The sequence below is a fragment of the Ammospiza nelsoni genome, chromosome 15, assembly GCF_027579445.1.
Source record: "Ammospiza nelsoni isolate bAmmNel1 chromosome 15, bAmmNel1.pri, whole genome shotgun sequence".
Taxonomy (NCBI): Eukaryota; Metazoa; Chordata; class Aves; order Passeriformes; family Passerellidae; genus Ammospiza; species Ammospiza nelsoni.
Genome location: NC_080647.1, coordinates 12,382,210 through 12,395,573, shown reverse-complemented (window position 1 = coordinate 12,395,573; position 13,364 = coordinate 12,382,210). Strand labels below are relative to the sequence as shown.

Sequence of the window (13,364 nt, the reverse complement as noted above, 5' to 3'; positions counted from 1 at the left end):
ACTATAAAGTAGTATTCATACAGTGCATACAAATCTTACTTTTCTTACTCAAGAGAAGCCCTAGAAAGCATTTAGTTGTAACAGGTTATGTGCCAGACAGAGTTTTCTTGTAAGGTCATGTAGTCTAAAATACAATACTGAACATAAGCCTGGCTTACAGAGCACATCCACCCTCAGTCTGTAAGCACATTATTTTTTGTGATTGACTGCTGAATGTGAAATTCTAAAATTTTCCAAGGAAATCTCAAGCCTGAGATCAGCTGAAATATTTTTAGAAATTATTTATTAGGGAGAGCTTGGGGTCGTCTGTGTGGAAGCAGAGAGATCCCGCCAGTTACTTCTGTGTGGGTCAGAGCTGCAATACAAGGGGAGGATTAGTTGTTTTTTGTAACAAGTTACCCCATTATATTTATTCAGGATGTAAAAAATAGAGACCCTATTGTCTCATCATTTTGACCTGAGACAGATCACTTTATTACATGGTCCTTAACAGGCCCACAAACTGTTTTATGCTTTATTACAATCTTTAGTACTTTGTAAATCTTAGCTGCCAGCAAAAGACCCTAAGAATCCATCATGTATCATTCAGCAATGAAGCCATTTACCTCAATGAAAATTTATTAAAGTAACTTTATTTTAAAATTGCTAATTGTCCTTCTGTATTTTGTTATTACTTCATTCTTAATCTGACCATCTGGATCCAAAATTCCTATAGTGAACCTGTTCCATAGCCTGTGGCACTATTAGTGTAAGGTATTGATTGAAATAGAGTATTGTGGGGGTGCTTCTTACTATCAAAATCACAAAGTTAAAATGTTTAAATAAAGTATCTGCCATATAATTGTCTCACATGAAAATACTCAAATATTAAATAAGCAGCGTTAGAATTTTTAAAAAAACAAAAGAGCTTTAAAATGTTCTCAAATAGATAAAATACCCCAAAAATACCTGCATTCAGCAAAACACTAACAAATTATTAATTAATAATTTGGGCTGATCTTATTGTTCTTATTTTTGTATGCTATATATAGCTAGCATGTGAAACTAATTGTTGCATGAATGCTTTGTTACTAATATGTAACTAACATGTATGTCTGTGTTAAATTTATAATGCTTAGTTTTGTGTTTGGTTGTTTTTTTGTTTTTTTCTTTTACTGTGGTATTGTTTAGTACAGTTGTGTGATTTTAAAAAAGACACACTTCTTGTGTTCCAGTAATCTGGTAGTAAAAGCACTTTGCATCAAAATGTATCGATGTGGTACAGATGGAGAGTGAGATTTACTCATGATTTTGGATTTTTGCCAGGCACTGCGGGATGGAAACAAACTGGCACAGATGGAAGAGGCTCCACTTTTTCCTGGAGAATCAATCAAAGTTATTGGTAAGTGTACCACTGAGTGCTGCACTGAATACTGGTAAATTGCTGCTTTATTTAAAAACAGAATATGACTTCCTTTTGACTTTTGGTATTTCATTTAATGCCACTTAAAATTAGATGTGGATTTCTTTTCTTTGTCTTGTAAATCCAAGTGTAGGAAGGAGAAATCAGATCCAGAGGATGACTTGCTCCATATAGATAATATTAATTTTCCTAAGGCTTTTTTGTTCCATAGGGATATATATATTGTATTTCTGCTTGGGGTGCTAAGAATATATCACAGATTCAAAATTCTATTCTTCAAAAAAGATGAAGTTGTGGTGAACTTAGTTTCCAGTACTTAGTGGGATTTATTTCACTCTGGCATGTGACAGCAAGCTCTGTGCTAGCAGTGCAGTACTTGGCTAGGAAAGAATACCAGCAAATAAAAGTGAAAACAAAGCTGTGGCTATAGAACTGAATTACTTGCAGATGGGGTGCCTGTGGATCAGTAATTGCCACTTTGGATGCTCTGTCTTTGGGGTGAGTGTGGCTGCTCTGAACCTGGTACCTGCTGGGGACCTGCCTGCCCTTGCTGCAGCCCTGCCCCAAGTGCTCAGGAGCAGCAGGGGAGGAATTGGATTCCTTTCATTGTTGAGATAAAGACAACTCTGCAAGAATAGACTTTCCTAAAGAGGTCAGGCATCAAAATCTTATGGAGCTGCCAAAATCTTGTGAGTTTCAAATGAAAATAGACTGTTATGCATCAAATGTCTGTAATAGTAAAACAAAGCTCTAATTGATCTGTTTTCCAGCTAAGGACGTTATGTATATCTGCCCATTTATGGGAGCAGTCAGTGGCACACTCACAGTGACGGACTTCAGAATGTTTATCAAAAGTGTGGAGAGGGTAAGACTTCACTATCTATCTGCCTGCAGTTTCAGGTAGGAATGTTGTTGAAGTAGATTTCAGAAAGTGACAAATTCCATGAAGTGTGATGTTTCACAGCAGTTTACTAAACTGCTGTGAAACTGTTGGCTCTAATGAAACACACATGAATAGTACCAATTTGTATTTCTTCTCATGTGATAAAATCTATTTCTTTTATATACAAATTTCAGGATCCACCTTTTGTTGTTGATGTTCCCCTTGGAGTTATAAGTAGGGTTGAAAAAATTGGAGTACAGAGCCATGGAGACAATTCATGTGGTATAGAAATAGTTTGCAAGGTAAGGCGTGGTAGAGATTTATTTATAGTAAATTATTTTCATTTCATTTTTCTGTAAGAAGAATCTGCCAGCCCATGTGCTGTTTTTCTGTCTGATCAGTTCCCTGTATTTGAATCATGCTTCATTTATTTCAGTTCCTCTATGATACTTGCAGTCTAAAACACTTCTGCCTTTTGTCTGAAGAGTGAATTGAAAGGAAAAGTGGCAATTTTTATATCAAGCATCTCTACTGACAGTCCTAGTTACCTCATGAATGCTTACACAACTCTGTTCTGTTGGGGGTTAGATGATGTCAGTGACTTAGTGTTCCATATATGCCTTCATTCAATCAAATGTCTTATAACTGCTTTTTCTTTTTTTAAGTTACCATAGAGTAAACTGTCACTTATTTTTGACAGGATATGAGAAATTTGCGGCTGGCCTATAAACAGGAAGAGCAGAACAGACTGGAGATCTTTGAAAACCTTGTAATACGTGCATTTCCTGTTTCTAATGGGCTGGTAAGTCTTGAGATGGAGAGAGGCTGTCACTGGCTCTCCTCTTTTGGGAAAGTGTAGGGGAGGAAATACAAGGGCTGCATAACAAACTTTGAAGTGTTGATTCACAAAATCTGTTATAGAGCGGGCAGGCCACTCTGACCCTGTGTGATTTTGCATTAATTCATCAAACACAGCTGTGTCTGCTATTGGTGAAATTAATTTATGCATAACCCTTGAGATCTAGGTTTGCCTAATGTTGCTGATTAAAACTATGTATGTGTTGACTCTTGTTTTCTGCAGTAGATAATTAAATCTAGAAGTTCTATCTAATACAACAAATAGGTACAATTAGTCTTGTTATAAGCTGCAGAATCCTATTTTGTTTGCTTGTGTGGGTAAGGAACTGGTTGGGAGGTAGGAAACCAATTTTCTAATCTTGGCATTGCCATTGATGTGTTGTGTGATCAGAGGCAAGTAACTTCAATTTTCTGTTTCCTATGTTGGTTTTTTGAACTTTAAACTCATGCTTGATGGAACTCATACTTAATGGAAAAAACTATCTTTTTTTCTAGCTCAGTGTTTTCCAGTCTTGACTGAAGGTGTTATGTCTGCTTGATATTTGAAATACTGGAGTGTTGACTGTTTTGGAGTTACTGTGCTTACAACCTGTCAGGCAGTAATTTATGATTTTGTTTTGTTGTTTTTAGCCTCTTTTTGCATTCAGCTATAAGGAAAAGTTTGCTGTTAATGGCTGGAAGGTGTATGATCCAATGGCAGAATATAAGAGGCAGGTAAGTTATAGAATAATTGGTGTATTTTTTTTTCTCCATCTCCCCCAGAGGCATTTAAACAAAGAAAAATTGTTACAGAAAATGCATCATTTTCAGCTCTTGCTACATAGACTGACTGCATCTCATGTTTAGATAATAAAATGCAAGTGGCCTGAGTTTGAGTGTGTTGAGCACCTGCTAAAGTTGATGGAGATACAGGTACTTGGAGATACTGAGTACTTGAGTGAATTGGTGTAACTTAACATGATTTTGAAATCCATATTTTTCAAGTGCTGTTTCTACAAAACACGGACTTTATAAAAAATTGAATTTGAATAAACATCACTAAACAGAAGAGTAACTGTAATTTGTAATTTTAAATCTGCATTTTCCATCTGGTTATTTTCCTTATCAGTTTAGTAGGAAAGACTTGCATTGATTTATGATTCAGTATGAAGACCAAAGTTTATAGCTTATTTATAAAAAAAATTGTGCATGCCTTTTTTTTTTTTAAATCATGCAGCACATAAAATTTTTCATTGCCCCAAACTGAGATATATAAAGGTATAACCTGAAAAATGCAAGATTGTTTTGTTTCCATACAGGGCTTGCCCAATGAGAGTTGGAAGATATCCAAAATTAACAGCACCTATGAGCTCTGTGATACATACCCTGCTGTTCTTGTTGTGCCAACCAGTGTGAAGGATGATGACCTCTCAAAAGTGGCAGCATTTAGAGCAAAAGGGAGAGTTCCTGTAAGTGAAATTTGTACAAGAGAATAAAAGTGTTTTAGAAATTTGTAGCTTTTAAAAAATTATTAGTGTTCTTTTAGGCTTCATTTTTTAAACAACAGTGGAGTGGCTTCCTTCCTGAGTTGGGGGGTGGGGAAAATAAAGAATTAGACTTAATGGGTTTAGAACTGAAGGGAGCAACTCAAGTGTGAGTTTAATTGCACAATTATTGTGCTATGTAGTGAGTTTTTTGTTTGGATTAGCACTTCTAGGCCACAGTGGTATCTCATGCTCTGGCATGTATTAGCTTGTGTTCTTATTTGGAGTAGAATGTGTCATAGCCATAGTGCTTTGCTTGAGAATAGACAAGGTAGCATTGGAACCACTTTAAATATGTTAGACTGTGTTGGTTTTCATGCTTAGCAAGGTAGTATATAGGTCCATATTCTTCCACATGGAAGCAGATTTTATTCCTCCATTGCCCTTTTTTTTTCAATTAGAATAATACAGGCTTAGTTGCTGTTAGAAATAACAGCTAAGATGTTTAGAATCACTCTGTATTTCAGGCTCAGATTTGGGATGAGCAGTCAGTGCTAGTGTGCTGTCAATATGTTTTTGCATCAGCCTGTCCTTAAACTTGCATTTGTTGATTTGCCAGGAAATAATGCCAGATAGGCAATGAACAATCAGTCTGGTTGTTCTCTGGCCTGCTGCTTTTATAGTAGTGTAGTGAATTAAATACTTTTCTCTTGTTGCAGGTGTTATCCTGGATCCATCCTGAGAGTCAAGCAACAATCACACGATGCAGCCAGCCATCAGTTGGCCCAAATGATAAACGTTGCAAGGAAGATGAAAAATATTTGCAGACAATTATGGATGCCAATGCTCAGTCACACAAACTTATCATCTTTGATGCCAGGCAGAATAGTGTTGCAGATACAAACAAGGTAGGTTTGTATCATAACTGGCATTAGTTCATCAGCTTTATCACAAGACTGAAGCTTGAGCCAGATATCAGAATGTGGAGAATCTGATGTTGAAAAGAGAAAAGAAAGGGTGCCTAAAGAGGGAGGAAGGTAAGTTGCTTTTACCATTTTAGAAAGGCTGGCAGGAATCAAAGGCAGCATGAAGATATTGTTACTGTCATGTTTTCTGAAAAATCCCTTTGCCAGGATTTCTTCTCCTCGGAAGCTGAGAAGCTCCAGAGAAAACTCAAAACAATAATTAGCTGATTCCTCTGTTTTGCTGCTTTGGAATGTAGTTGGAGATTGTTTTATCCAACAGGTGGTTGTTTGATTGGTTTCATGTGAATTGTTTTGACTTACTGACCAATCACTGTCCAGCTGTGTTGGGACTCCGGAGTCAGTCACGAGTTTTCATTATCATTCTTTGTAACCTTCTGTCTTTCTCTATTCTCTATTCTTTAGTATAGTTTTAGTATAGCATTCTTTAATATAATATAAGTACATAAAAAATAAGAAATTAGCCTTCTAAGAACATGGAGCCAGATTCTCAATTCCTCCTTCGTCCTGGGGACCCAGAAAATACCACAAATGGTGACCTCAGACATTGGCTGTAGCCTGAGCTCAGGACAGACCCACAGATATAGCTGAGAAATTATGCAGTAAAGCTCACAGAAGACCAAAGCTTTCATTAATAAAGCAGTGAAGGTATATGGATGTACTATCAAATGTAGCCTGTTGCAATTAGAATTTCTTTTACCTAAAAAACCTCCAGTTTTTTTTAGAAAACCAGAAGCCAAAAATATGTTTTTATCAGCACTAAAATAATCTCTTCTCTCAGAAAATTCTTAAACTTGAATAAAATAACTCTCTCTGCCTTATGCTGAAGTCCTATACATGTTCTTCTCATTGTCTGCTTTTACCTTTTGAATGACAGGCTAAAGGTGGAGGATATGAAAGTGAAAGTGCCTACCCAAATGCAGAGCTGGTCTTTTTGGAGATTCACAATATCCATGTGATGAGAGAATCCCTGAGAAAACTGAAAGAAATTGTTTATCCTACTATTGATGAGACTCGGTGGCTGTCAAACGTGGACTCCACACACTGGCTGGAATATATAAGGGTAAAATGCTTTTGATGTGGAAAATCAATTACTTTTTTAAACCATGCTTTTAACTTGCACTTCCAAAAATATTGCTAAAATCATGCTGAAACTCAAGAATAATCTTGTGAATCAGAATAATCTTGTGAAAAAGTGTAATTTTTAAATAATCGCTTAGAACACAGCATTTTAAGCATTCCATAATAACACTGTATTTCTAGTTTTGTGTACTGGGAGATAGTGAGTTAATTCTCAATAATACAGTATCATATTTACTGCTGTGTTTTATTTTCTTGAGAAGGAATGTTTGTGGGCAGTCCAGGATTATCCCTCTTGTTTGGAAGAATGCACTGGGAACTTCAGAGTATATTTGAGCCACTGCCAAAAGAACTTGACTGTGAATTCCAGTCTTTCTCATCCTTCCCTCCTTTAGTGCAATGTTGCAGTTTTTGTGATGGGCACCTACATTTTCATGAGCTGTTTGTAACCACTGATCTGTCAGAATATCATCTGCCCTATTATTTAACATAATATTAAAATAAATCACTACCACACTCAGTTTTACAGTCAGTTTCACTAACCTTTGAAATTATTGTAGAGTAGATTATTTCATTAACACATTTAATCCTCTGTTTATGAATAATATGGATGGAGTGTAATTTGTTTTATTAGCAGCTGGCTCAAATGTCACTGATGCAAAACATGTTTGGGATCATTCATTAGTTTGACTCTGTTAAGCAGTTTCTGACAACTGCAGCAGAGCCAGTAGAGGGAGCAAACACAAAATTAGGAGCCAAATTTAATGATATTTTGGGAGCAGTTTAATTTTTTTGTTCACTTGAATTTGAACTATTTGAAACAGCATTGGGAATCTAATTCTAACAGCATTGAGTATCTGGAACACTTTTCTTATCAGCCTGGCCTTTTACAATTGTCTGTTTTGTGTTTGTGGTCACGTTTCATTGCCACTGACTCTGGTGGGGTTCTTGGATCAGGCAGTGACAGGAGTGAATTTTGATACCCCTGTAGGACAGGTGACAATAGCATAGCAATTGGAAATGTCTTTTAAATTATTTTGAAGAGTTGATGCATGTGTGACATTCTTCATGGATCTGTCCCTTACATGCTACTTCAGTTTAAGGTCCTGACAGCAGAAACTGGCTGATACCTTAAAGGCTGCCATTATTGTATTAACAGTGTTGATAGTGTCTCTCTGAGATTTCTTCCAAGAGTTCTTTGCCTTTTGATTTAGCTTGCTGTAGCACTAACACTCCACAGCTTTACTCTAAACACATCTGCTGTTTTCTGGGCCCAGACCAGTGTGGCTGTGTCCCAGTTGAATGTAATGCATCACTGGAAATTCACCTTCCAGCCCTGGCACCCACAGTGCTCCAGAGGTGGTCTGGGAGTGAAGGCAGCAGTAACTCAGTGTGTGCAGACAGGAATAACAACATGAGTAGAGGCACTTGGTGCTTATTGCATTCCTGGAGTATTTGCTGTCTGAGGGTAGAACTTCTGCTATTAACTATTTTTCAATTCTCATTTTGGAAACCAGTCCAAAGCCAGTTCTTTGTTAGGAGCCCTAACTGAAATACTGTGATGGTTACCAAGTTTTGAAAAATCTGTAAAGAATAATAAATTTGTAGAGGAAGCTGTTTTCTAAAGGCTGTTGTCCGCAGTGGAATAAAGTGCTTCACATACTCCACAGATATCTGCTGAATTAATAGTAAATGTGGTTTCTGTCTCCCATTCCCTGCTCATTTCCTGTACCTGTTCTATTGTTTTATTTCCAGCTGTTTTCCTTCAGAGGCATCTGTGTTCTCTTTAAAGCAAGCTATTGCATACCTGTATGTTAAATAGATTTGTTTTCTGCTTTTATTGAAGACCAAACTGTGTTAATATTAATGCAATAGAGCTTTCCAACTGAAATAATTGGCAGTTAACTAGTTCATACCACAAACTCTGTTCTCTCATAGACACTTCTGTGTTGTTTCTTGGTATTTCCCCTCTGGCATTCTTCAGTTCTACCATAATAGCAAATCCAGGCTGTTGAATATCGTGTATACTTCATGCAGCAGCAAATCAGAACTGGCTCCCAGCCAGGGGTATTTGGGTTGTGTTTTGGTACAGACTAGCTGGATGCTTTGTCCTTTTCTCTAAACTCAGTAGTTTCAGTTGAACTTGAAAATGAAGCAAGAAAGAGTGATTGATTAATGTGAAATGAACTTTTGAAAACCTCGAAACTTCAGCCTTTGGAATAGATTACAGTATTTGTAATTTGTATTTGTCTTTTCATCCTAATACAGAATATCAGTTAATTTAGAGAAGGGATTCCCAGGTTCATTTGTTGTGTGCTTCTAGTAATGGAGAGCTGGTAAGCTCTCTCTCTGAACAAGAGAGTGCACACAGTCTTTTTGCCTCTAGGAACATGCACACCACTGGTTGGAAATCTCTAATTTAAAGCATTGTCCTCAGGATGATTATGTAATTAATCTGAAATTTTAAAACATGACTTAAAGAGTATAAAATCTTAATTTTTTGGGGTAGAGTTTTGGTAGTATTTAATACACTTGTTTCTTCATTTTTTAAAAGATGCTTCTCGCTGGAGCGGTCAGAATTGCAGATAAAATTGAGTCTGGTAAAACCTCTGTAGTGGTGCACTGCAGTGATGGCTGGGACCGGACTGCACAGCTCACTGCTCTGGCCATGCTCATGCTGGACAGCTACTACAGAACCATCAAGGGCTTTGAAGTGCTTGTAGAGAAAGAGTGGATAAGTTTTGGACATCGATTTGCAATGGTAAGCTGGAAAATGTAGTGTGCAGTTTGTCACCTTCAGGGCTTTTACTTTGAATAGCAGTTTTTTTACTGCTGCATTTTAGTTATTGTCTCTGGTATCTCTTTAATGATCTGAGTGTGTCAGAGAACTGTGACCCATTCATTTTTAACCAGAAACCTCCATGTCATGTATAATATAAAGTAAAAAAAAATGAAGTGGTTGAGTGTAATGGTGAGAAAAAGTCATGTGGCTTTTTTATGAGAATGAGGGATTATAACTTACGTTATGGAGAACCAAGGAAAACAATTAAGGTTTCTAAAGTGTAAAATGGCTGGAGTTATTACTCTGATTTAAGGTTGAAGTGTTTATTTAACACTTGGGTTAGTGGGGAATTAGAATAAATTGTTATGACATTCTGTGGGCTCTGACTCTTAGGATTATTTAGTAGAAGTGGCATGTAGTTATGACAGGTGGATATAGAATAACCATTTTTTCAGCTCAGTCTTAACAAATTCCTACCACTTTCACCCACTGGTAGAAATCAGTGGCTGTGCAGTAGAAGATGGAGAGGCAACTGGTAGAGCTTTCCAGCTCTGCTCAACGCTGAAGGCATGTCCCTGATTTAATATTGGGAGGCATTTTTAGTAGTTGAAAAATACAGGTTAATGTTATGGAGGACTTGCTTGTCTTGTTCACTCCTGGAACATGTTTAAGAGTTCCTGAGCTGTGCAGAGTTGGGGAGGTACTGCAGACCAGGCTGAAATCAGTGTGCTCTGACTTGCAGCGAGTGGGACACGGAGATGACGATCACGCCGATGCTGACAGGTCTCCCATCTTCCTGCAGTTCATTGACTGTGTTTGGCAGATGACAAGGCAGGTAAGATGCTGAAGAGTGCATTTCTGTGAGGTATCAGTCTTTATCTTGGAAACATAATTTGTGTAGGAGAACACATTCCTGTACAGAGTAGTAGCATGTTTACCTGAAGTTTGTTGCTCTGTGGCTGCAGAGAGAAATTTCTGTTGAAAGTGAGGTACAGGGAGCTGGAATAGAGATCCTGTCTTGAAACCAGCATTTTTTTTCTGTTTAAAACAGGCTTTAAAAGGGTTTACTGTTTATATAAATAAGAGTTGTTGATGAAATAGATTATTTGTGTTGTATGTTCACTGGTGGAGTAAATGTTCATATGGATTTAGATTGTCCTTAAGAAACAGCAAAAATCTGGACTGACTGTGACCTGAGGGTAGTAGAGAGTTCTTTTATATATATCTCAAATGTGAACATTTTCATCCTTATGTATACAGGACAACATTTATACCACACAAGCCTATTCTCTGCTAAGTTTTCTTACTTCCATCACTGCTCTTACTTCTAGATCAGGGGAGATCTCTGAAATTAGTGATTCTTAAGGTACCAAAATATTCAGATTCTCATTTTTGTTCTGAAATGTTAAGTTATTGAATGTATTTAGTCTTCATTTTCTTTATTTGTGCCTCCATGAGCAAAAACCTAAGCTTTTTTTGTGCTTTTATATTGCCATTCTTTAATGGGGTTATTGAAATGGGTTGCCCACCTGAAGGCTTTATTTCCAAGTGATTTAGAAGTTCTTGGTTCTTGACTCCTTTGGTTTTTACCTTCCTCTCTATCTTTTCTTTTTTCTTCTTTCCTTTTTTTTACCTCCTTGAAGCCTAACAAGGATCTGTGCTTTTATGGTAAAAGCTGTTATACTGAATTCTCTGTAGTTTGTGATTTGAAGGGAGGAGGGTAACAGTCTGGTTCCATTTGATCCTAGCACTCCCAGATCTCTTACCTTAGTCTTCTTGTTCTGAGCATGGTTCTTAAAACTTACATCATACTTTCCAAAATTTGTATTCCAAACAGTCATCTTTGGTGCTTTATGAAAGTTCCCTGCTGTTATAGTGGGCCCTTCTCCAGGGGGTCTTGTAGACTTTCTGTGTATCTATATTTCAGCATTAATGTGCTGTTTAGTATGGCTGGAGAAAATAAATGAAAAATTCTGTCCCTGTTTCAGAGGAAAGCTAATAACAATAGCAAAGAGGAGCAGTTCTAAACACCTGGTAGGAACAAAAGTCCTCTGGGGAGATCCTTAATTGAGAGCAGTCTCTTCTGTTTTTGTGATCTCCCTTGCTGCCTCCTATTTCTTGCTATAAACAGTTTAGTTGCCTCTGCTTTAAAAAAGAGAAAGGGATGGGGGCAGAGGGGAATCTATGCAACATTTTGCCAATACCACATCTGTTCAAAACCTGGATCCAGAAATTGTTCTGAAATTCCTGAACAGCAGTGACATAAAAAAATCCCTATGTCAATGTTGCACAGGAAAAAAATAGAAAAAGTTATTCTTGAACAGTCCTTGCCCACTTATTTTAATTTTTCAATTGACTTGAACACTTAGAGAATAGATGTGAAGACTGTCATTACCTTGACCCAGACCTTTGAAAAACAGGATTCTATTTTATCATTGTGTAGATCATTTGCTCATAAAACAGTGATAGTTTTGTGCTTTAGAATTCATGGCAAACATATGTGAAGTGTTCCAAAGCTTAAGTAAGTGTTAATGACTGGAGGGTGTAAGGGCTCTGCTTTGGGCATGGGCTAAAAGCCACCAAATAAGCTCTTTTGGGGTCTAAGAGTTACATTCTTAAAACAGTCACCTTAAGTGAGAGAATCCCTAACTTCCCACTAAGATACAAACTTCCAGATAGCTTCAGACAATGAAATATAGGCCTTGACAGCCTTATATTTTCCCTTGGGTTTATGGTCTTCATGACACAAATAAAATAACAGAGAACTTGAGAGAAGTACATTGACATCAGATTTTAATAAAAAGCCTCATGGTGAAATTATTTCCCTCCTCTGTTAGTAAATTCTGGTGATACTGAGTAGCAGATGTCAAACTGGAAAGGCCACATGTGAGCTGATGAAATACTGATGCCTGGTTAAAAATGAAACAGAACTGTAAAATTTGCATGTAGCCCTGCAGTTTAACTTCCTACCTTTCAGGCACTGAACCCTCACAGGAGGAAGGTCTGCAGAAAGTCAGCAGAAAGTTTCATCCTGTTTGTTACTGGGTGTCAGCTGTTGCTGTAGGTGCATTTTTCACTGGATTCAGCAGTGCACTGTTCCTCTGCCTAGTGTTCAGTTAACCATTATTGTCCATTGCACAGTTGTTCTGCCAAGTGTTCCAATGTTACTGTAGTACAGAACAAGCTCATTGATTAAAAAGGAAGTGTATTTTGCATGTCTCTGAATCAAATGCCACTTCTCACCATCAGACTTAAACAAGATAATTTCTTTTTTTAAATGCCACTTTACAAAAATCCCCCAACAACTCCCACAGCAACAAGTGGGGGATTTTAATGACCCATGTGTTTTCTCATAATTAGTGGATTTGAGAAGAAGTAAATTTCTATTTGGGGAATTTTTCCACCTGAATCTTCAGGCAGACACTAATAGGCTTGGAACTACAGAGAAAGGCATTTTTAGGTCAGTGATTTTTCAGCAGTAATAGAAGCTCTACAGTCTTGATACATCAGCTCCAACAGTACACTCTTGTATCCAAAGACTGGGTTTCAATAAAGTGCTATCACTTATTAATAAACTAGTTGGAGAGCAAGCCCTGATGTATGGAACTTTGAATATGCTTCACTGGATTGGAATAGTGGCCATGTCAGCCTCCTTCTGATTAGGATGAACCTGTCACAACACAGAACCCTGATGTGACAGGGCTCATTAAATGCTTTCAGTTAAAGGGAGTCCCTCTAGGAGACACTTTGTCTTCAAAGTTTTTTCCAAATATCATTTTGATCCTGTGCAAATTATTTTTGCTCTCTGTGTCTGATTGCTGCTTTGAGTTGGACACAGCAGGCTGAGATCTGAGACCCAGTGAATTTTCTCCTGACTTAGTTCAGCACACCTGCTTGTCAAGTTCTGTTCATG

General features: G+C 37.4%; 1 protein-coding gene across 5 annotated transcripts in view; it reads left to right on the top strand.

The window, feature by feature from the left end:
- MTMR1 (myotubularin related protein 1) overlaps positions 1 to 13,364 on the top strand; it is a 38,266-nt gene that overhangs the window by 7,722 nt on the left and 17,180 nt on the right. For all 5 annotated transcript variants that reach the window (XM_059483008.1, XM_059483011.1, XM_059483007.1 and 2 more), the window contains 10 exons: positions 1,306 to 1,381; positions 2,173 to 2,267; positions 2,480 to 2,587; positions 2,986 to 3,087; positions 3,774 to 3,857; positions 4,442 to 4,591; positions 5,326 to 5,514; positions 6,467 to 6,652; positions 9,224 to 9,430; positions 10,194 to 10,286. In XM_059483008.1, coding sequence (XP_059338991.1) covers positions 1,336 to 1,381; positions 2,173 to 2,267; positions 2,480 to 2,587; positions 2,986 to 3,087; positions 3,774 to 3,857; positions 4,442 to 4,591; positions 5,326 to 5,514; positions 6,467 to 6,652; positions 9,224 to 9,430; positions 10,194 to 10,286 — 1,260 coding nt within the window. In that variant the 5' untranslated portion in view covers positions 1,306 to 1,335. The remainder of the gene's footprint in view (positions 1 to 1,305; positions 1,382 to 2,172; positions 2,268 to 2,479; positions 2,588 to 2,985; positions 3,088 to 3,773; positions 3,858 to 4,441; positions 4,592 to 5,325; positions 5,515 to 6,466; positions 6,653 to 9,223; positions 9,431 to 10,193; positions 10,287 to 13,364) is intronic.